The sequence below is a fragment of the Echiichthys vipera genome, assembly GCF_963691815.1.
Source record: "Echiichthys vipera genome assembly, chromosome: 18".
NCBI lineage: Eukaryota > Metazoa > Chordata > Actinopteri > Perciformes > Trachinidae > Echiichthys > Echiichthys vipera.
Window position 1 is genome coordinate 24,266,513 of NC_139843.1, and position 22,599 is coordinate 24,289,111.

Here is a 22,599-nt window from a genome sequence, read left to right on the forward strand (position 1 = left end):
CAATAATAACAGGCGACAGTTGCATACAGTCATCCACTACATTTACATGCACACAATAAACACAATTATCATGCTACAATATCATTTTAAACCCATATATGAGAGAATACCACTATGGCTAAATGGTACACAAACTGAAACTGTGAACAAGACTGCTATTACATTTAAATCCTATTGAAAAACACTTTTTTCTGACCTCTTCATCCCACATCTATGAAAACATATACAGTTGTGACTGCAGAGCACCCTAAGAGCAGAAGATTCTAAATAAGAGAGGGAGTTTTGTGCATTTTTTAAAATCAATATGCCAAAAGAAAAGTATCATTTGAAAGGGTCTTTATTCTTACAGATCCAAAGTGATCATGTCATTTTGAACAGGACCAGGCTGTGCTAACCAGAATGCATTGAAAATAAGACTTCCAGTATAACCTTTAAAAGAAAAGTGCAAAAGTAGGATGGTTCCTTTATCTGAAAACAATAACGGCTTCACTAAAACACACTTCAGCAAATAATGATACATGCCCACAGGTGCTTTGACTTCATCTGCCCGATTAGATTTCTTCTTAAAGCGTAATTCCGACGCAAAATCACCCCGTGGTCTTTTTCAGCACTTAAATATATCAAATAAGCCATCAAGACACTTTTTTTTCATGTAACAACTTTTAATGGAGTTATCCCGGGGAGTCGCTTACAGTGATTAGCTCGGGGCAGTACGGTGAAGGCATTCAAACGTCTTTTTAACCACTAATACTGCTGAAATTAACAGCCAACCTCTGCAGCAGCATGGGAAGAATCCCTACACAGAAAACAAAGCACCAATGGGCTCCTTCCTTTGGGATTGACTTTGGTAATCCACTTGAATGGACTTTACTATGAGAGGAGCTGGTACAGGGGCCAGTAGGTAAGTCTTTAAAACACTCTTTGAATAAACTCTGTCTTCACCAACTACGTTGTTGGTGCTTTGTTTTCTGTGTAGGGACTCTTCTCATGCTGCTGCAGAGGTTTGTTGTTATTTTCAGCAGCATTAGTGGTTAAAAAAAGACGTTTGAATGCCTTCACCGTACTGCCCCGAGCTAGTCACTGTAAGCGACTCCCCGGGATTACTCCATTAAAAGTTGTTACATAAAAAAAAGTGTCTTGATGGCTTATTGCAACTAGTAAACTAGATGGCTTACATCTAGCTGACCCTGTTTTATTGTTTAGTTGTCACCTCTAAGGACGAAGTAGATTATACCTTTAGCGTAAGCTGCAGTATCAGTTTTATTAGTACCTCATCTGTACTGATATCACACACTGTCATCAGAGCTCTGCCCAACATCAAGAGGTCTAGCAGAGATCAGGTTAGCCAGAATAACGAGGAATATATAGTGCTAGTGTGCAAGGGCTTAGAGGTGATGTAACTTAATCAGAAGCTGACAAACACAGTCCTGATATTTAATTGCATTTCAAAGTATTACGGTTGTTCACAGACAATTTCTCAGTTTCACATCCAGAAAACGCAGCAACATCATCATCACACATTTGTGTCCACCTGATGGATGTTTAAAACAATATTCACTCTCCCTTTTTAATTCACTTCATTCACTCCTGAGAAAAAGATCTGTCACTTTATCGGATAAATGCTGCACCATGTTTACCAGCTATCTACTGTGTGCTCTTTGCTGCTGATCATGTAGTGTACGGATTTTTTTTGCTGAAAACAGCTGCTTGGGCTGGCCGGTGGCACAGTGGTTAGAGCAGTCATCCCATGGAAAGAGGCTGAAGCTGTCTGTCCTGTCTAATATAAAAAGGCTAGAAAAACTACCAAAAAAATAATCTTTAAAAAGAAAAACAGCTGTCTGTTGCTGCTGGAAATGTGATTGATAAAAAATGCAGAGTGAACCAAACACTAAATGTGCTGTAGAACTAAAACAACAAGCCAGAGTATGTGTTTTTTCATCACATTACACTGATATTAGATGTATTTAAAAAAATTGACTAAAATAAAAACGTCTTATGAAAAAGTTTCATATTTTCTGAACATGATTTATTCCATATAAGCCTGTATTCTCTGTAGTCATATCTATACAAACAGTTGCTACTAGTTCTCAGGTGGAGGATAAAGCATTGCATAACTGAAACAAACAAAACAATCGAATAATAAAAATGTTACCAGAACTCAATGTTTTACATGAAGCCACTTTCCCCACATTAACTGAATGCTGTTCAACCAGCTCCAGTATGCAGAACAGCAAATCATTTCATTTTAATAGTGAAAATAGAAAAATCAAAAAAGCCTATAAAGAGGAATGGATGCGTCATAAAGCAAAGATGTGCTGACTACGGTCAGGGCAGACTGAGAGCCCGAGCTCCCTCTGCAGGAGTTGTCACATAGAAAGTTGGGGTTCCACTGTATCGCTCCTGTTAGGGTATATATAAAAAAAAAAACATTTACAAACACACACAATGAGTACATAAAAACCATGATAACCTTCATACAATAATACATCTGAAGCAAATCCCCATATGTGAGAGCTAAGCATTAGGGCTGTATGTGAGCATGTCCCTTGTGCAGATTGTGAATAACCATTATAAAACCAGACTGTCCACCCAGACGGGCTGCAGAGCCCTTCATTCCCCTCACATCTCTCACAGTATGGGAAGGAAGCTCAGAGAGGGAGCAAGAGGAGAGACCCACAGATTGACTTTCTTTCTTTGCAACTCCACACCTTTCCTCTTCAGCCGAGGCGCACCACGCTGCAATTACATGCTAGTAGATGACTCATCCGCTTTCCATTTAAGTCATTCAAAGGGTAAACAGACACTAACTTTTAAAAGTAGCTTCCAGGCTGGCCACCAGGCATCAGCGTTTGGTTGCCGAAACCAAAAATATGGCTGCCAATTTTAGAAATTATAGATTTTGAGTAATTGAGATATTATGCAGTTATATGTCTGCCTAATAATGAAAATGTGACAAAGAAAATTTCGATCAGGTTCATCTGGTTGAACACACATTCGTTTGTGATGTTGACGGGTTAGTCGAACTTTTCACCCCACCGTCAAACTACTTCACTTGCTTGACCATTGTCTCTAAATATTTAAATAACACTAATGCAAAAAAGACCGAAAGAACGAGGTCGCGGGTGCAAGCGCCTTAAATGTGTTTCCTCAGGAGGGGGGCTGGAGTCTCCCTTAGAGAGAGGGTGAGAAGTTCAGCCATCCGAGAGGAACTCGGAGTAGAGCCGCTGCTCCTTTGCATTGAAAGGAGCCAGTTGAGGTGGTTCGGGCATCTAGTAAGGATGAACCCTGGGCGCCTCCCTAGGGAGTCGTTCCAGGCACGTCCAGCTCGGAGGAGGCCTCGGGAAGACCCAGGACTAGTAGGAACGATTATATCTCCACACTGGCCTGGGAATGTTTTGCTATAAAAAAATGGTTGCCACTGATGAAAACCTCAAAATGGTTTCCAATGGCAACCTGTCAACTGTTACTGTGGAGCCTTGGCCCTCCCTAAAGGAAACAGTCAACCTCAGAGTCAGTTTAATGAATGATGAAATACTGTTAATGTGCAGACGCGGATTGTCTTTAGTAGCTGGCAAAAGCTACGGAAAATTGGAAAAACACATCATTAGCCAGGTCTTAATTTTCATCTTTCATTTCATGTCAACCATAGAAACCCAGCAAAAAACTTTATCTCCAAAATCAAAACTAAAGCCCCTTTCACACATGTACTGCAAACCTGGAATCATAGACATTGCCTGGCAGAACTGCATGTGAGAACAGTGTTTACACTTTGCACTCCCCAGTATAAAGGCTGATTATTCTCCATGTGAGCCCATGTGTGAATTGAGACCCTCATTCTCAGGTGTATCCGCGGAGACCAGGCAGATGTGTCGATGTTACTATATCGCTGCGGCCAGCACCAGAAGAAAACAAACCTCTGATCATGAAAAAGAAGGGTAATTTACACAAAGACGGTAATGAAAATGACTAACTGAAACTGAATTAAAAAAAATTTCACCCCTGGATTATTTAAGTATTTCTAAAGTATTTCTGATTCTCTTAACTGGAGAGATGACGAGATTCAGGAACTAAGTGAGAAACACGTCTCTCACGTGTCCAAAACCTTATTATGAAACCAAACGTGGATGTGTACTATTTCCAGGGGAAAATGACAATATGCAGACATTGGACACTCTGCCAGCATAAATAACCACAATGCTGATCATGGATAAATGGTCAGTGACTAGGGGGATCTCTGTAACATCAGTAATGCTTCGATTTACATCTCTAGGCATGAAATAACAGTGATTTTGTCCCCTGCAGCCTTAAGTTTCCTACCTTTACCAGTAATTTAAGTATTATCTGACAATAGCACCTATAAGGTGGCTGTCAGGAAGTGAGGGGGTAATTACAGCTCAGTGTGTCCATAAGGATACATACTACTCGTTATTCACGCAAAAGTATGTCAATACTCTATATGTATATTGATATATATTCTATACTGTAGTTCTTGAACGTCAAATGTTTTATGTAATGGAGGGAGTCCACAGACACAGGAGCTGTATCAATCCTCTCATCACACTCACCTTTAACTGTGGCAAAAACAAGGATTAAGCGTATTTCCAAATATAAACGATTATTTTAATTGTGCTTGTGCTTTCAGCAGGAAACATAACTCTAAATAGATCACAATCTAATAAATTAAGACACTCATGAAATAATTTATTGGTGGATTTACCTTGTTGTATGGGAAGCAGAAGCAAGCGCTAACCCAGACCTACCAATTGCTGACGTTAAACTATGCAGATAAACATTAAAAAGCTGCAAACTACTTTTTGGTTGCTTGATGAAATTATTTCCAAATCGCTGCATTGTCCTGTCAACAGACTCAGCACAGAACATTTACATAATAGTCACCTAGTGTAGGTTTGAAAGCCCAAAGCAAACACTGGACTAATTAACTGCCTATTAAGTTCCTCTCTATCGAAGAGTGAGTTAAAACAATGGTGACTGATTATATGACCCACTAATGAAAGCACTTGTTGCCTCTTCGCTGAGTATTCTCATCTGTGTGTCTGTGGAGACATTGACCCCCATGTTAAACTGACCGTTTTCACAGCATCATAAAACCTGTTTAAGGTAAAAACATTCTAGTCTGTATGTTAAGGTCATATCTCCATGACAACATGATTTTGTTTTACCAGGCTAGTTTCTATTTTATTGGAGGTTAAAGTTTATGAATAATTAGGGGCGTGGCCTCTTGAGTGACAGCTAGCCTCTGGCCCTCACTTCTCCTCAGAGGTATACGTCAGCCAGATGGACGTATCTCCCTCCCCCCAACGTCACATACATGCCCTTTTTTGGTAAGAGGAAATGAGACGGAGTCAAAGTCCAACAAGATGGAGACTCCTGTAGGTGAAGACGATTGGATCAAGTTGAGAGAATGGACCCCGACAGGGAGGCTACGTCCATTTTCTATACAGTCCATGGTAAATATGGCTCCATGATAGTGACGCTGCTGAAAGCGGTTGGTCTGCCGGTGGAGTTCATTACTTAAGCTGTGTTCACATCAAACCCGATAGATGTGAATACCGTCGCTTGAGACGCAAGTATCGCAGGTAGCAGCCGAGTCGGATAGCTAACTGAAGCTAAGCCCCGGCTCAGCCTACTCTGCTGTTGGAAGTTATGCTAGTGCTAACAGGGATCTGAATGCTTTTAAAAGAAGAGATTTGAGCTTTGTAATTGTGTAAAGTGAGATCCGGCCGTCAGTGACTGAACCTCCGTAGCTGTACAGGTGTAGATCAGATCAGCTTCACTCTGCACTGACGGCTTTCTTCTTCTTCTTCTGGATTTCTGGCATGTCGCTGCCATCCACAGTCTATAGTTATATCCATTATATTTTATCCAGAGGAACAGACTGGTTTACCCCAAAGACTGCAACAATGGCGGCTTTGGTGAACCCGGTGAGCCCCTGGATGTTTCACGGTGAACTTTAATGGCGCTTACTGCAATCTCAATGCTGATTGGCTGTCTATGGCGAGCACAAATGAAATCGCGTAGCTGGATGACCTGCCTGCTGGTTCCCGGTCAGCTAAAATAGCAACAGATATTTAAAATTCAATATACAATGAAGTGTAAAACAAGAAAGGGCCTAGCCTAGCCTCGTGAAAAATGTGAACATAGCAGTTGTGGTAGTTGCTTGCCATCCCTTGCAGGTATTGTAATTTTGCAGTTATCTCCACATCCCTACTTCCAGTCATAGCCTGTATCCTTTTACTTTCGACATTAAAGAGTTAACTCTAACTAACTGGATAATTGTTTCAGTTGAGACTAGAGAGAACAAACCATAGCTCATCAACTAGTCATGTTCTGTCAAGTTTATGTTCTTTTCCCAGAGCTCAGCACTTGACAAGCCGAAGGGAGTTGCAGTTAAGAATTTCAGCTGGATCAGGAGTCACAAGATCAACCTTGAACCCTTCAGCCAAAGACATCTTCAGCAGCTCCTCCACAAACCCCTGCATGTCTGTGATATCACACGGGTCCCGGTGCATGCTCATGATGTCGTCCGACTGTGTGACCTGAGAGTTAGAGACAGTTAGCTCTTTGTAGCACTGCTTGTCATACTGGTCCTGTGGGAGTTCGTCAGGCCTCGGCACCCACTCCAGTTTCAGCCTGTTGTGCCTTGGATTGCACGGATGGGGGCTAGTGAGACCCTGGGATGTTCTGTAGGAAAAGTGCTCACAAAGAAGGGCCAGGAAAGCTGTCCAGGTACAAAAGAGATCAACTGTGAAGGCCCGCACAGAGCATGTGCGAAGCTCATAGTTTTCTGGCCCATGGCGTAAGTTAAAGTGGAGAACGCGGACCTGGAATGAGAGGGAAGAATATGCTGACTACACATCCTCCGGAGTGTACACAAACAAATAACCGGTATGTCCATGTCTCTGAATGTGCAAACCCATGAACACACACATCCTCTGCTAGTAACATAAGCTGACTCTTAAAAGGTTAGTGAAGGTCAGTATTTTCTATAGGTTTACTATTCTCCACTGAAAGCTAAGCTGATACATGCTAAAACATTCTTAAAGTGAAATTCTGGCGTAAAATCATCCCAAGGTCTTTTTCGACACTTGCACACATCAAATAAGGCAGCGAGACAGTTTTTTTCATGTTTGAACCATTAACGGAGAAATCCGCTAGAGTCGCTAACAGCCGGATGTGGCTAACAGTGAAGGCATTCAAAGGTCTTTTTTAACCACTAATACTGCTCAGTATTAGTGGTTAAAAAAGATGTTTTAATGCCTTCACCATACTGCCCCGAGCTAATCAGTGTTAGCCACGTCCGGCTGTTGGCTGTATGTAAGTGCCGAGAAAGTCCATGAGATGATTTGGCGCCTGAATTACACTTTAAATCACTTATATGTGCCACTTAAAAAAACATACCTTGGAGTCAACATTCACCATAATCATGGCTCCTAGCGGCCCCCCTCTCAGGCTGAGGGGCATTGATGCCTCATAGCGGCACATCTCCTCCAGAAGAGGGCGTATCTGGAAGAAATCCACCTCTCTCCGCAGCAGAGCCAACTCTGAGAATCCATCGGGCAGGTCCAGGGAGCTGGAGCGCAGGTAATTCAGAATGTACCTGAACAGTTTACCGTCACGGTCTATGAAAACATTACCTCTGTTATCTCTCAGCACAGGGATTTGTCCGGTGAACATCGCACCTAGCATCGAGTCACGGCAGCGTGTCAGAGTGTCCAGGGTTGTAGTGTACATTTCTCCGCCGACGTTCAATGATACCGGGTCCTGGAGAGAATTCCTGTTGCTGTTGTCGTCCGGTGAGTTGAGGTTCAGCATTTTGTAGGTTTTTATGATCCTGTGAAGCCCTCTCTGATGTTGTAATTGGGAGGACAAGGATCCTTCTGCGCTGATCAGGAATGCAGAGGACTGAGGGATGTGGAAGTTTCAAGTGCTTCTTTTGTTTCCAAGAAAGACTTGTTTCCTTTGACGGTTAGAGAGCCACAGTAGTAGCCAGGATACAGCCAAGTTAGGCAAGATGCAAGAATCTGCCAAGTTTGTTTTCAAAGCTGAAGATTTATAAAACTGGAGTTTAAAATGGGTAAAAGGCTTCTGTTCTTTTCTTTTAAACATGTCATCCTTATGAATGCAGGCGTTTCCCGTGATTTTCTGCAGTTAAATTGACATCTTTGTTGATGCTTGTCCTGTAAGACTGACTGGGTCAACGCAGAAAGACAGCAAGGCCACAGAGGCCAGACCAGCATGCTAATAACTGGACACTTCTGGCTTCACGAAGCTCGCTTTTATTCTCAGCTCATAGCCCCTGATTTGTGTGATTCACACACACACACGCGCACACACACACACACACACACACACACACACACACACACACACACACACACACACACACACACACACACACACACACACACACACACACACACACACACACACACACACACACACACACACACACACACACACACACACACACACACACACACACACACACACACACACACACACACACACACACACACACACACGCACACACGCACGCACGCACGCACGCACGCACGCACGCACGCACGCTCGCACTCACACACACACACACACACACGGAGCTGTCTGAGCAAGACACGAGGGACAGGGCAATTAGTAATTGAAATGCACCCCTTAAAGTGACAGACAGAACACTGAGAGTGCTTTTATCCCCCGTGAACAAATGAACAATGCCACACTTTTCCTTTCAAATACCCTTTGGAATGCAAAGACTTTTCAGAAAACAGAATCATAAAAGAAACAAAAGGAAAAGTCCTATTTAACTATAAAACAGCACAGCACTTGCTGTGTTATGCTGGAAGATGAAAATAATGAAACTAAATATTTAAAGAGGCCCTATTATGCAAGTTTTAAGGGTCATATTTGTATTTTTCGGGTCAACTACAATAGGTTTACATGCTTTGCTCTTTAAAAAAAAACGCATTATATTTCTCATATTGTCCATTGCTGCAGCACCCATGCAGCACCTCTGTGTGGCCGGCTCTGTCTGAGCATTGTTTCACGCTTTGGTATTATTTAACATGACTATAAAACATTATAACTACATTTATAGGTCAGAAAAGACGGGAAAGCATGATTGGTTCTCTTTAACAAGTACAACGACACTACAAAGATACTCTTGTGAAGTAACTGCTATCTATTTCAACTGAAACAGTAGTGTGATAAAAAGAAAGACTGGGTTTTGTGTGTTAATGTTACATCTTCACGTTCACCTTTAAATTGGGAACCTAAAACATCTTGTAGCTGTCAGGTCATAAGAGTGACACACAATCGTTTCTGAACAATCGAACAGGAGAGAAAAGGATCCAGGAGAAATTACGTGCTCTCAGTCTGCAGTGTATATTTCATCAACGCAAAGGTTTTCCACCATGAAACAAGACTCCAACTAAATACAAAGTATCCTTTGAAAATGAGAGCTATGATGGAACCGAATACATTTTTGTCAACGCATTCAAAAGTAAACAATAATGCGAAAGACCGTCAAATGGAAATTGTAATGCAACGTTTTATTCAACGGCCTGCTGAATTGCCCACTGAAGCTCCTGATCAGCAAACCAGGGTACGTGCATGAATCCTCAAGATGATTCCAATACCTTTTAAGACTTTTTAAAGACCTTCTCAAAATATTTTACACAAATATAGTAGTCAATAGTTTATTTTACCTCACGGCAACTTCCCGCTGTAATCAGAAACACATATTTAACTTGCTTAACAGTTGTAGTTTGCCATTAAATCTATAAAGCACAACAACAGAACTGATAAGCTGGAACGGAACAAAGCTTAATAAAGTAAATGAAACCAGGCTAACTACCAGTGGTGGAAAGTACATTTACTCATGTACTGTACTTGCATACAGTTTTGAGGTACTTGTACTTTACTTGAGTTATTCCATTTTATGCTGCTTGTTACTTCTGCTCCACTGCATGTATTTGGTCACTTCCGTTACTAGTTACTTCACAGCTACACAGCAGTACCTTATATACAGTAATTAAAATGATCCCCACTTTTATCAGTTACAATATCTAAGTGATATTTACATTCATCTATCAATAACTATAATCTAAAGATATAATATTCTGAAATAGACCATTATCCATAATGAGAACGTTTCAGTACATTTTGATGCTGATACTTTTACTTAAGTAACATTCTGAATGCAGGACTTTTATTTGTAACAGAGTATTTCTACAGTGTGGAATTAATACTTCTTCTTCAGTGAAACCTCTGAGTACTTCTTTCACCACTGGTCACAACAAGTAACACTCTGACTCAACTATTCACCACCAAGGACAACGTGGTGAAACAACTTGGTGAATACTATAAATACCAATCAAAACTCATGACATGTGCCTCGGTTCATTTGAACGTCTTAGCTTTGTCCGAATCTGGAAACATTTACTTGAAAGTATCAGAAATGCCTGTGTGAGTTCAGTGAGTGGTGATTCACCGCAGTGTTGAGACACCAGATAACCTCGGCACACAGCTGCCCGTAGACACCCGGATGTCTGCTGGTGTAGCTGTGTTGGCTAGTTCAGCTGTCGTGTTACTGGTTAGTGGCGTAGCTGATGGAGCACAAAAACAGGCCATGGACAGCTGCTGCTGCTGCTGCTGCTGCTGCTGCTGCCGCCAACGGGCATGCGGGGCCTGAAAGTGTTGATGCCCATTGAGGCTACGCTAATCTTCTAAGTAGTATAGGAGTATAGTAAGCCTCCCAGTTGTTCTCAGCGACAGGCTTCAGTCATTGTTTAAACTCAGGACTCTCCAACCGGGAGTCCAGAAACTTACATTTCCCCATTTCAGAGTTTGTTTCACACCAGGACGAGGGCTTTCGCTGTTGCAAGATGCATAACATCATCTGCACGTCGCTGTTTTTAATGGTCATGGGGAGGAAAATAAATACATCCATGCATACTTTTTGCAGTCAAACTCTTTGGACAAAACTTGAACGCGATTAAGACTTTTTTAATACTTTTTAAGGGCCTTCATTTTCCCAAAATGGATTTATGAACTTTTAATACTTTAAGACCCCGGGGACACCCTGAAAACAGTTTCCTGCCCCGCCTAAAAAGATCGCTCGTTCATGAGTCGACCTGTTGTTCTACGTACATTCAGTAACATTCTTTCTCGTCAGTAACGTTATCGGACATTACCGGCTCATCATCTACAATCCAATGAGAATTAGAAAGGAAGCAGCAACAAAACCGCTGAGACAAACTATGAGAACTGGCAGACAGCGCGCTGGTATTTACAAAAAAGTAACACGGATGTAATAGTAATGTTACTATAAGACAACCATCTTTTGTGTGCTAACAAAAGGTATAAGGAAGTTCCACAATTAATGTAAATCTAAATCCACCTCCCAGTGTTCACTCAAGAAATATCCCTATGCTTTCCAATGTTTTAGTTTCAAGCTAAATCCTGACAGTGAACAGTGTTAAAGGGAAAAAATGAGTGAATCAGCTTCTGACAGTGGAGAGAACATGTAGCTGGGCTAGTGCTAATGCTTAATGCTAATGCTGGTTTTAGGATTACGGTATATCAATGTCTTCAAATGGAACTCGTGTGCTTTTATTTACATTGGAAAGTTGTGTGCATGACTCGGGAGCTTGGAGCTTTCAGAAAACCTACAAGTACTTGAAATGCAAGAGGGCCCCCCTTACATGGACTCTTCCTGTGAATACAGTATACACGACCCCATTTGAAGGCAGCATAATCCTGGATACACATCCAAACTATTTTCCCTTTCCCAAGAACTATAATATTGGAAAAACTAGTTACATTCAGCTTCCTGTCTGACGACATATAAGCCTCTGGGGGCAACTGCTAGTAGGCTTATTGGTGTAACCAGCGGATTTCCAGGCCAAGACTTCCTCCTTCCAGCAGCGTTCATTTTTTACGGCTCGGTTAGCAACTTGAGTGGCGATAATGGAGATGGAGTTGAGATGTGGCGTCTCTCTAAACAGATATCTGCACATGAATGCAGATAGATGATAACAAAGAGCTAATGAAAAGCTAAATTGTTATTAGACATTAGCCATATGGTTCCGTGATTGCATGAAGGCAAATGGGTTCCGTCTTGTTTGCTCACAGACTGTGGACCGGCATGCAGCCCAAGTCTGCTCAGACGTGATCCGTCAACGCTACTCGGACTACAAACAGAAACCAGACTGTGTCCTCTACCCAAATCGTGTCCTGTTGCCTACAGATTCTTCTTTCACATGCAGAATCTGTTTATAGAGATTAGCATCAACCATACGTTGTACGCTGATACATACAAAATGTATGTATCACAAAATGTATGTATCACTACAGAAATACAGAAGTCTTTTGCGTAAGTGATTTAGAGTGGCTGCAATCCGCCTCTGATCGCTGAGACAATGTGGAAGGACTTTGAAAACTGCAAATGAGTTTTGTTTGTTTATACGAGGAACACTGATCAAATACCAGTCTCAGGAGACCGTTCTCAGCTGACAGATCATATTTCATGTTCCTCGAAGCTACAGCAAAGTTCAAGCTGCTCCTGGTTGTAGCTTGAATTATAATCAATGTGTTTTGACAGCAGGTGAAGTTAAAACCGAAAAACTAGTCAATTTCCCAGGATTCCCAAGTAAGCAGGAACGACAAGGTTCTGTTCAAACAGCCTGGTTTATAATGATCACTCTGTTGTATCACTCGCACATTGAAGACATTTACTGACCAACATCACCTCAAAAGTCCTGTCCTCATATTAAAGTTGTCAGATTCCTGTAGTTTTTTTTAAGGCCCTGTTTACATGACAACGACAATGTTGAACCTACAATAGAGGCAGGTGTGTGTGTGTGTGTGTGTGTGTGTGTGTTTTAACCTGTATATGGAGTATAGTCCTGTCAATGGCATGGGCCTGCAGCAAAGTCACGGTGCATCCACCGAATCCTCCGCCTGTCATCCGGCTGCCGAACACCCCCTCCACCTCCATGGCTGCAGACACCAGCTCATCCAGCTCCCTGCAGCTCACCTCATACAGGTCTCTGACACAGAGACATCAAGTTAACACACACCTCCCATCTGACCTAAACAGTGTTCTCACAGTACACACAGCAGCTGTAATTGTACCTGAGGGAGTGGTGGCTCTCCACCATGAGCTTGCCAAACTCTCTGTAGGCTCCTCTCTTCAGGGCTTCAGCAGCTTGGACAGTTCTTTCTATCTCCTCAATCACATGACGAGCTCTTTGAAAGGTAACATCATCCAGTCTGTTCCTTGCCTCTGAAATGATAGAGGAGGTCTAAACTTCTTCTTTCCCTTTAGATATTTGGATAAATAACATGCAAATGATATATTGAATATATTTAAGGTTGAATATGGAGAATGAGCAGAACACCGCCATCAAGTGTCGCAAGATCGTCGTCGCAACAACAAAAAATGACTCCAGCAGTCGGGTTGCCAGATTGGTCAGACCCGGTCCAGTAGCCTACAGGAGACCAGTCTGTTTGATCCTGTTTGAACCCATCCACTCTGACAAATCACACCATAAAAACAAGGATTAGAGGAGTTTGACAGTTACTGTTATCGTTAAAGTAAAGATGAAAGTGTTAGCGATCAAGGAGAACCGTAGCCATGTGGGCGTGCGTTTTAATGGCGTTTCTCTTCTTTCTCTCAGTCCATGGAGTGAATGCTCGGCCTATATTGACTCTGGTTGTTGCCCGTCCCCGCTCACTCAGCTGCTGGGACAAATAACGCCCCCTTCACTGAGGCTCCGAAGCAGCTGCAGGATTTGCAATCTCCATTTCACCCAGTGCCAGCCTACAGTAGCTGCACCCAACAACAGACAACCCTGGCAGCCAGCAACACCAAACTCTAATGGCTGCTACCATGGAAACACAACGGGACAGAAAGTCATTGTTAAACCTGTCAAAATTTTAAATATGAATTCAGACTAAATATATGGAAAAACAATACTTTCATTCTGTTCCCCTTAAAACGCCCCATGGGTGTTTTATTGAAGAAAAAAAAATATAGCTTTAAATAAAGATTCTACATATTTAACATTTAACTTATATAATAAGTTAATATAATCGAACAATACTGAAGATACTCTTGAATAAAAAAGCTCATACTACACCGCAATATTGGTCTAAAATTCGCTTTTATACTATTTAAATATATGGTTCAGCCCTATAGGAGGAGGAGATAAACCTTTTGTCTGGAGACACATAATTGGCTTTCACGAGTCAAGACAATCCTTTTTGTCTTCAAAAACAAATGGGGAGAAGTGCATTTGCTACTGCCACTTTGCAGACCATAAAGGGAGTTTGCTGTAGTACAGCTGATTGTCTTTGATTGTTCCTGGGAATGTCAGTTTAAATAGAGAATGGTGATGGCTTTCTTCTTTTTCTTCAGTACCACCTCTGACATTAATGCCTGTCCTCGGACTTACAGGCTATAGTTAGGAGAAGGTTTTGTGTCCACGCCACTGTCAACTCAACTTTCAGAATCAAATGCATGAGATTCTACAGGCTGCATAGCCTCCAGGCTAAGGGGGATTTACGTCTGTATCTCGCAAACGTTCAAAGTTTTAATGAGGTGTGTGTCTTAGCGAACTTTGAACAGAGCCCACACCAGATCACTGGGACAGAACAAGCCATAGGAAACAACTGACAGGGCAGTAAAAGACAGGACAATACAGAATTCCATCAGTGTGGTGGAAGAGGACAGGATAGGGTAGGGCTTAGGACAGAGCAGGGTAGGGGATAATCAAATAAGATAAGAGTGGGACAGAATGGATCTACACAGGATAATAAAAGACTTCCCACCCTCCAGGTCCTTCATGGTGGCATCTCTGAGACTGTCCTTTCCCAGGATGGAGGCTGCCTCCTCACACTGTCTGCGTCTCATGGGGTACTCACTGCCGGTCAGAGAGTGTTTCACGTTGGAGTTGGTGATGAGAATGACCAGGCCTGGATCTGCCAGGGGGATAGGGGTGGCCTCCAGTGACCTGACTCAAACCACAGAGAAGTCCATGGTTGACAGTGGTGGGAGTAAATGTGTACTTCCCCAGCGTTTGGAAGCGTTCTGCCAGACTACAAAGAAGAGACTGTTGGATTAATCTACTATCATTGGGTGTTCACACTACCTGCAGTCAATGAGCAACGCATGGCCTTCCCTGCCCAGAACAGACACAAACTGGTCCATAATGCCACAGGGCACACCAGCATGAGTGTGTTCTGCCTTCTGACAGGCCACTGCTTTGGACACCTGGTCTCTGTCATCTGAAAGATGAAGAAAGATACAGAGGAATTACAGGGACTACCTTTTATAACTTTTTTAATAAAGATGAGAAAACTATTGCTGAATAAACTTTGTGTTTTGAATGTTGGTTGAATCTACCACAGCAACAAAAACTAGCCACAAGAAAACACAGGGGGCCTCATTTATCAATCTTGCGTGGAAACGGGTGCAGATCTGAGCGCATAATTGGTCGTAGTACAGGACCCACGTGTGATTTATGAATCATTCGTATCTGACCAATCTCAGCGTACGAATGAGCGGGCCTTGATAAATGCAGCGGCTGAATTCGACCGTCATTAACATGTTACGCCCTTAAATATTCCTGGTTCGGAGGCCTCGCCCACTGAGGTCAGACACGAAGAGAAGGAACGCAGGTTAGAAAAGAAACTTTTCCGACACACAGATCGGCATCCTGACATCCGAGATGGAGCAAAATAAAGATGTGCTTTTTGTCAGTCTTAGGAGTGGAATAAAAGGGGCCCATAAAAACACTGTATGGAAAAGAATAACGAAGGCAGTCAACCTGAAGCAGCGCTCCACTGTGACCCGTGTGCGCACTGTTGGACAGATGTTGTGCCGTATTCAGCACCCCTGCTGTGAAATGCACCCCCTCGCATTATAGATGATATTCTGGATCAGAAGGCTGTTGTTTCCACCGCTTATATACAGGTAACCACATTAAAAGCACACACCTTTGAACCTATTAATTGCAAGAAAAACTGGGATTATATTTAGGAAACGCTGAGTCAAATACATTCAACTTGCTCAAAAGATCCATTTAATTCATTTATAATTATGGCTGCAGTTTATATTCCACAGAATATAAAAAAGGTGTTGTTTTGTGTTCTCTATTATCCAAGTTTGTGATTTTAAACTCTTTAAAATAGTTTAAAGACTGTAAGTAACCAATGTTCTGACCGCTGTGGGTTACCGGTATATAAACTACTCCTATAGGTTGAAACAACAGCCTTCTGATCCAGAATATCACCTATAATGCGAGGGGGTGCATTTCACGGCTGAATACGGCACAACACCTGCGCTCCTGCTCTGTAGCGGGGTTTGCCAGCGGGGTTATTAGGTATTCCGTAAGAGAATACCTTTGTCACCTAGAACCATACCAAGATGTTAATCATCTGATACCTTGTTTGATTTAATGCAATTTATCGAGGGTAGCCACGAACCGAGGAGATGACCTTGGCTCTGCAGTGCGTCTTGCTGTAGCCACACGCCAACACATTCATTCATAATTCAATGTCAGGGTCGCGGGGGGCTAGAGGCGAGCTGTTTTGAAATATAGAAAAGAATCACGTGTGTCTCCCCCCTGGTCACCTGGCCACCAAGCGACAGCCTGGCATCACAAATCACCTGTACATTTATCGAGTGGTAGTTTTTGCGATTGATGAATGCGTAATCATTCATGGATGGTGCCTTCAGACGCGCATGAGTACAATCAATTGCTCCAACCACAATTTTTATTTTTTTTATTCGTTTTAAGAATCCGTTTTGATCTGTTCTTAATATGTGACTGCTTATGCTTAATGACAGCTGAGGTTTGTTTATTATTTTCAGCCAGATTTTGCTGTGCTGCACCGCAAGTACACAGGCTCAAATGTGCGTACACAACCTCAGACCAGACGTGAGATTTGATCGTAGCTCCCGCTCACGTCCAAATTGATAAATGCCAATTTTTTTTACTATCATTAAATTATTTTTTAACTGCCCAAACACAATATTATTTTCATTAGTTTCCATTCATCTCCGTAGTGTAGTGAGTGACGTTGCCTGCCCCCTTGATTTGATGATCACTTTGGCTAAATTCACTAAGCCCACAGGCCACTGACTTGTGACTGATGAGAGCACAGTAGAGGTACGAGCAGTGGCAACGCCCGGTGAGTGGGAAAGGCTTAGTAGTTATTTACATAATCATCTTTTTTCTTCCATGTTTATGGAGGAAAAAATGGAAGTGAAGAGCCTTGGGCCAACTCCATTCTTCCAGACAAAGGTTCGAGTTCAACCACTTTGCACTTAAGCATTTCTTTATTATACATCATTTATACACACAGATTTATTAAGAACATTAAAGTGTAACTCCGGTGTAAAATCATCCCACGGTCTTTTAGGCACTTACATACATCAAATCAGCCATGGAGACAGTTGTATGAAGTACGAGTTGCTAACAGCTGGACGTGGCTAACAGTGATTAGCTCGGGGCAGTACAGTGAAGGCATTCAAACGTCTTTTTAACCACTAATACTGCTCAAAATAACTGCAAACCTCTGCAGCAGCATGACAAGATTCCCTACACAGAAAACAAAGCACCAATGGGCTCCTTCCTTTGGGATTGACTTTGGTAATCCACTTGAATGGACTTTACTATGAGAGGAGCTGGTACAAGGGCCAGTAGGTAAGTCTTTAAAACACTCTATTAATAAACTCTGGATTCACTAACTACGTTGTTGCTGCTTCATCTTCACGGCTTATTTGATGTGAGTGCTAAAAAAGAGCATGGGATGATTTTGCGCCTGAATTACACTTTAAGTTATTTGACATTATTGTATATGGTCCACTTTCCACTTTGTTTTGACGTGTGCCTCTTGCGTTTAATTCAATAAATCAATCAATGGTACATTTTATGTGCTCAACTGTGCCAGCTGCGCTTCTACACCACAAGGGGGCACTGGTGTAACAGTCAACAGCCTTTCCAACAGATGTTATGTGTAAAAATAAAGAAATCCATTGTTTTCAAGGTCTGTTTCAAATGCAAATGCAAAGCTTGTGTGCCTGTGAATGTTCTCATTTGTGCTTGTGTGCGTTTTTACTGGCATTTAAAGTTTACTGATTATTTCGCAGAGGACTGCTATCATGTAGTTATGTTAAACTACACTCACCAGCCACTTTAGGTGCAGCTGTCCAACTGCTCGTTAACACACATTTCTAATCAGCCAATCAGATGGCAGCAGCTCAGTGCATTTAGGCATGTAGACATAGTGAAGATGATGTGCTGCAGTTCAAAGCGAGCATCAGAACGGGGAAGAAAGGTGATTGAAGTGACTTTGAACGTGGCGTGGTTGTTGGTGCCAGACGGGAGCTCTGAGGATTTCACAAACTGCTGATCTACTGGGATTTTCACGCAAAAACCATCTCTAGGGTTTACAGAGAATGGTCCGAAAAAGAGGAAAGATCAAGTGAGCGGCAGTTCTGTGGGCGCAAATGCCTTGTTTTAGCCAGAAGTCAGAGGAGAATGGCCAGACTGGTTGGAGCTGATAGAAAGGCAACAGGAACTCAAATATCCACTGGTTCCAACAGAGGAATGCAGGAGAGCATGTGAACACACAACACCACCTACTTTCTACAGAGAGGGAACAGCAGCAGAAGACCACACTGACACTTTATTAAGCACCAGGTGCACCTAATAAAGTGGCTGGTGAGTTTACATCAGGATGTTTACTGACCCTGACTGAATATGGCATAGCCACACAGAGAACATTTTTCGCCATCTGCCACTGAGTATATACCCAAAACCCAGGCTCTATACCTGAAGATCAACCAAAAGGTAGGCTGCAGTAATGCAGTTTGGCTACTGGTTTTTCACCATTGCGATAGAAATGATATAGGGAAATATAAAATATAAATAACATTTTGAATGTTGATCATCATATTGCCCAGCTCTACTAGAAGGGTTGCATGGATAAAGTATTGCATTTTGAGCATCAGCTGAACGGAATCTTATGTTGACACCAATGCATCAGTTGGCTCATGGGTCGATCGAATATTGTCCTTTCCTTGAAAACCCCTGGACATCATCTACCACTGATATAATGAAGGTTCACTCCTGGGCTGACCTGACTTGAGCTGCTGCAGGAATGTGTAGCAAGCCACCTCCAGAGAGGCAGAGCTGGACAGACCTCCTCCCAGGGGGACACTGCTGGCTATCACCGCCCTGAAACCTGGGACAGGAGGAGCTGAAGCATAGCAAATATAGAAAGTGCACATTTAATACATATACATGCTACTAAGGCAAGACAAGATCACATCTGTGAGACCAACGAGCCTCTATTAAACTGTTGTCATTTACATCGACAGGACTAGACTCAGCGTATGAGGGGAAAGATGAAAGTATACATATTTCATTGCACTACCTGATTACGATAAATCCCAGGTTATGTTTTTATAGCCATGGATGGTCATTGCTCATGTTTACCTCTGTAATGCTGTATAACGCCCTTCACATAGTTTGCCCAGCTGGGTAACCCTGGAGACAACGGTGATCCATCACTGGGCAGGCTGAAGTCCACCCTCCGAGGCTCATCAGCATCCTCAGTTGTTGTTACCACAGTGACATCCTGGTCAGAGGTTGGACTCCCTACCACCACAGTCACCATAGGCAGCGCCTGGTTGACCCAACACACACACACACACATGCAGTTGGTTGGTTTTCTTTTCCTCTTTGTCAGAGGAAATAAACTACATTAAAGTATAATATTCCCTGCTTATTACTGATATGTGGAACTACAGTTTGTGTGCCAATCATTTGGTTGTGCTCTTCTGCTAAAAGGATAGTTTGGCTTTTTTAAGTGTGGTTGTATGAGTTACTTATCCATAGTCAGTGTCTTACCTACAGTAGGTGAGGGTTAGCGCGCCACAGTTTGGAGAAGCAGACAGTCCCGACACAGAAGCAAAGAAATGAGCAGCAGCTAAAACAGATTTAAACCACCTAAAAAAAATACTTACTAGAATAAACTGTACGCTATATGTAGAATATTTTCAAAGCTTAACCTTGCTGTCGGACAGCCCTGTTTAAGTTTAGGTGGGAGGAACTAAAGCTCTTGTAAAGTTCACCTCATTGTTGCCTAAATCAGTTACTCGTTTGTGTTATTGTGTGACTCTGGTGCTTTAAAGGATAAGGGTTGACAATGTTGTCAAAACATCCAGAAACATACTTCAGTCCTTCACAATAAAATGACATGCTTTAACAGCTCAAAAATACACCATTTTGAATGTAAACCACCACCTGAGTTGCTCAGGCTGAGCCGCTGGCTAGTTCCTGTTTAGCGCTTCTCTAACTTGATACAAGATTCATTCATTCATCTTCAACCTCTTGTCCCTATCGGGGTCGCGGGGGGACTGGGGCCGATCCCAGCTGACATCGGGCGTGAGGCGGGGTCCACCCTGGACAGGACGCCAGTCTATCACAGGGCACATAGAGACATACAGAGACCATTCACACTCACATTCACACCCACGGGCGATTTAGAGTCATCAATGAACCTAAAACCTGCACGTCTTTGGACTGTGGGAGGAAACCGGAGAACCCGGAGAGAACCCAATCAGACACGGGGAGAACATGCAAACTCAAAACGAGATTCAGTTATTAAATATGATACTGTGCGGCTCTTCCAGATTTTGAAATTATCGGACCAAATTAATGAAACAAAGCGACGCAACAAATTGTATCTACTGATTTACAGACGTCTCTTTCTCAATGGAAGTCAATGGGGAAAGTGTTTTTGGGCAAGAGGGCATCACGTGACGGACCTAGTCGTTGCAATTCCACCGTTTGGCCACTATTGGAATAGGCTACCTCCAGTGGCGGATTAAGGTGGTCAGGGGCCCCTAGGCTACTGTTTGTTTGGGCCCCCCGCATTATTAATCATGCTTTATCAGAAGAAAACCCACTAGAACAGAAGAAGAGTCCGCAACCTTGAAATTCCTGTCTATTTAGGAATTTTCTTCAGTAGATCTTCCTGTCCTGTTGTTCTTTCAGTCGCTTTTCTTTTTTGTGCTTTATCACATTTCCTTTCTGACATTTTGCCGCTGTACTGTGTTTACTACACAGTGAGTCAGGTATCATTTAACAACAAAACTGACCTTATGAACCCAGCCACATGATGACAGCTGATTGGGTAAATGTGTCACATATCTATCCAATCAGTGACTTCATTTGTTTTTAAACGTTTTGAAGGGCCTTAATAGGAGGCAAGGTTTTTTTTATTTCCCAGTGTAGTAACTTAAAAACATTTAAAATAGTCGGGCCAATCCGGGGCCTCTGCACACCTGGGGCCCCTAGGCTGCAGCCCAGGCCAGCCTGTGCATTAATCCGCCTCTGGCTATCTCATATAACCCCCCTTTACAAAAATACGGACTCCCCCTTTAAACTCGTCATGAAGAGTGCATGTCATACAGTGGGTCCTTCTTCAGAGTGTGACAGAAGGCAGTGTCAGGTCACATAGTGTAGGTCAGCTGTCTGAGTGATACTGTACCATTGGGAGAACAAATCCCTGGTTGTAGTCCGTGTGCTCCCCTATCAGGTTGACTCTTCCGGGAGCACACACCGCCGTCTGGGGAGCCTCTTCTCCGAACACCTGCCCATAGACACGCTGAGCAGCCGCAACCAGCTCCGCTACACTCGGAAAAGAGCTGGCCATTGCGTTACAGATAGTTACGAGGTAAATGATAACAATAAAACATGCACCCGAAAGTTTCAGGAGACTCAGTAGTAACCAAAAGCCCCGTGTCGGTGATGTTTACTTTAAAGAGGTTGTAGGTTCCGTTCCGCAGCTCTTTACTTCCTGCTAGTGTGTCAGAATAGTTTATTGTGAGGCTGTGATTGGTGGGAAGACGTCACATGACACAGCGCTCCCATAGACATATGTCCATGAGTGCTCCGGCACTTTTTTCTCCACGTGACAAAAACAGAATAGTTGCAGTTAGAATAATCTGGTTGAAACTCATAGTTCGTAAGCACTTTAAGATCAGACTATTATTAAAGTGTATGTAGTTCAAGAAAGAGCATGAAAACAAGTAGTTTACGGTCATTTTGAAATGTAAGATGGCTCCATTGATTTATGCTGTCCCTCACAAGTTCAGGACTGACCCACCATTGTGAAAAAACACAAGAGCAAAAACTACAATCCATGTGAAATAAAAATGTGGCTTTATTGTACAGTACTAAATATTAAAAGTGAACTAAAACAGGCTGAGCTGAGGGCGGGTCAGTAAAAAGTTCCAAGAGTCAATTAGTAGGGGTCATCCCTATGTTCCCCGGTCACATAAGCCTCTGCCTTCCCAGATTTAATTTAGCATTTTGTCAGGGTTAGGGGTTACGGTTAGGGTCAGGGGGTAGGGCTAGGGTCTGATAAGGCCTTTTTGCCGTGAAATTCAGCACTGTTAAAAATAAAAGACCGGGGAACAACATTTTTTTTTTTAAAGGCTTCTATTTCTGGGTTCATAGGGTTCTATGTTCCCCGATCACATACAAAGCAGGAAACATTGGG

At 42.6% G+C, this 22,599-nt stretch overlaps 2 protein-coding genes across 2 annotated transcripts; both read right to left on the bottom strand.

Annotated features, from left to right (window-relative positions):
* Nucleotides 1-384: 384 nt before the first annotated feature.
* Nucleotides 385-21,882, bottom strand: galk1 (galactokinase 1). Its single transcript, XM_083932976.1, has 8 exons — nt 21,586-21,882; nt 19,527-19,716; nt 19,168-19,287; nt 15,171-15,306; nt 14,851-15,032; nt 13,153-13,303; nt 12,905-13,067; nt 385-2,400 (listed from the first exon to the last, which is right to left on the bottom strand). Exons 1-8 carry the CDS (start codon nt 21,748-21,750, stop codon nt 2,326-2,328), a joined length of 1,182 nt encoding a protein of 393 aa, XP_083789102.1. The 5' UTR covers nt 21,751-21,882; the 3' UTR covers nt 385-2,325.
* Nucleotides 6,378-7,833, bottom strand: LOC310961045 (BTB/POZ domain-containing protein KCTD21-like; the record flags this gene model as incomplete). The annotated part of the gene is made up of 2 exons (XM_083932977.1): nt 6,378-6,842; nt 7,420-7,833. The coding sequence occupies 2 exons, from the start codon at nt 7,831-7,833 to the stop codon at nt 6,378-6,380; spliced, it is 879 nt and encodes a 292-aa protein (XP_083789103.1).
* Nucleotides 21,883-22,599: the final 717 nt, after the last annotated feature.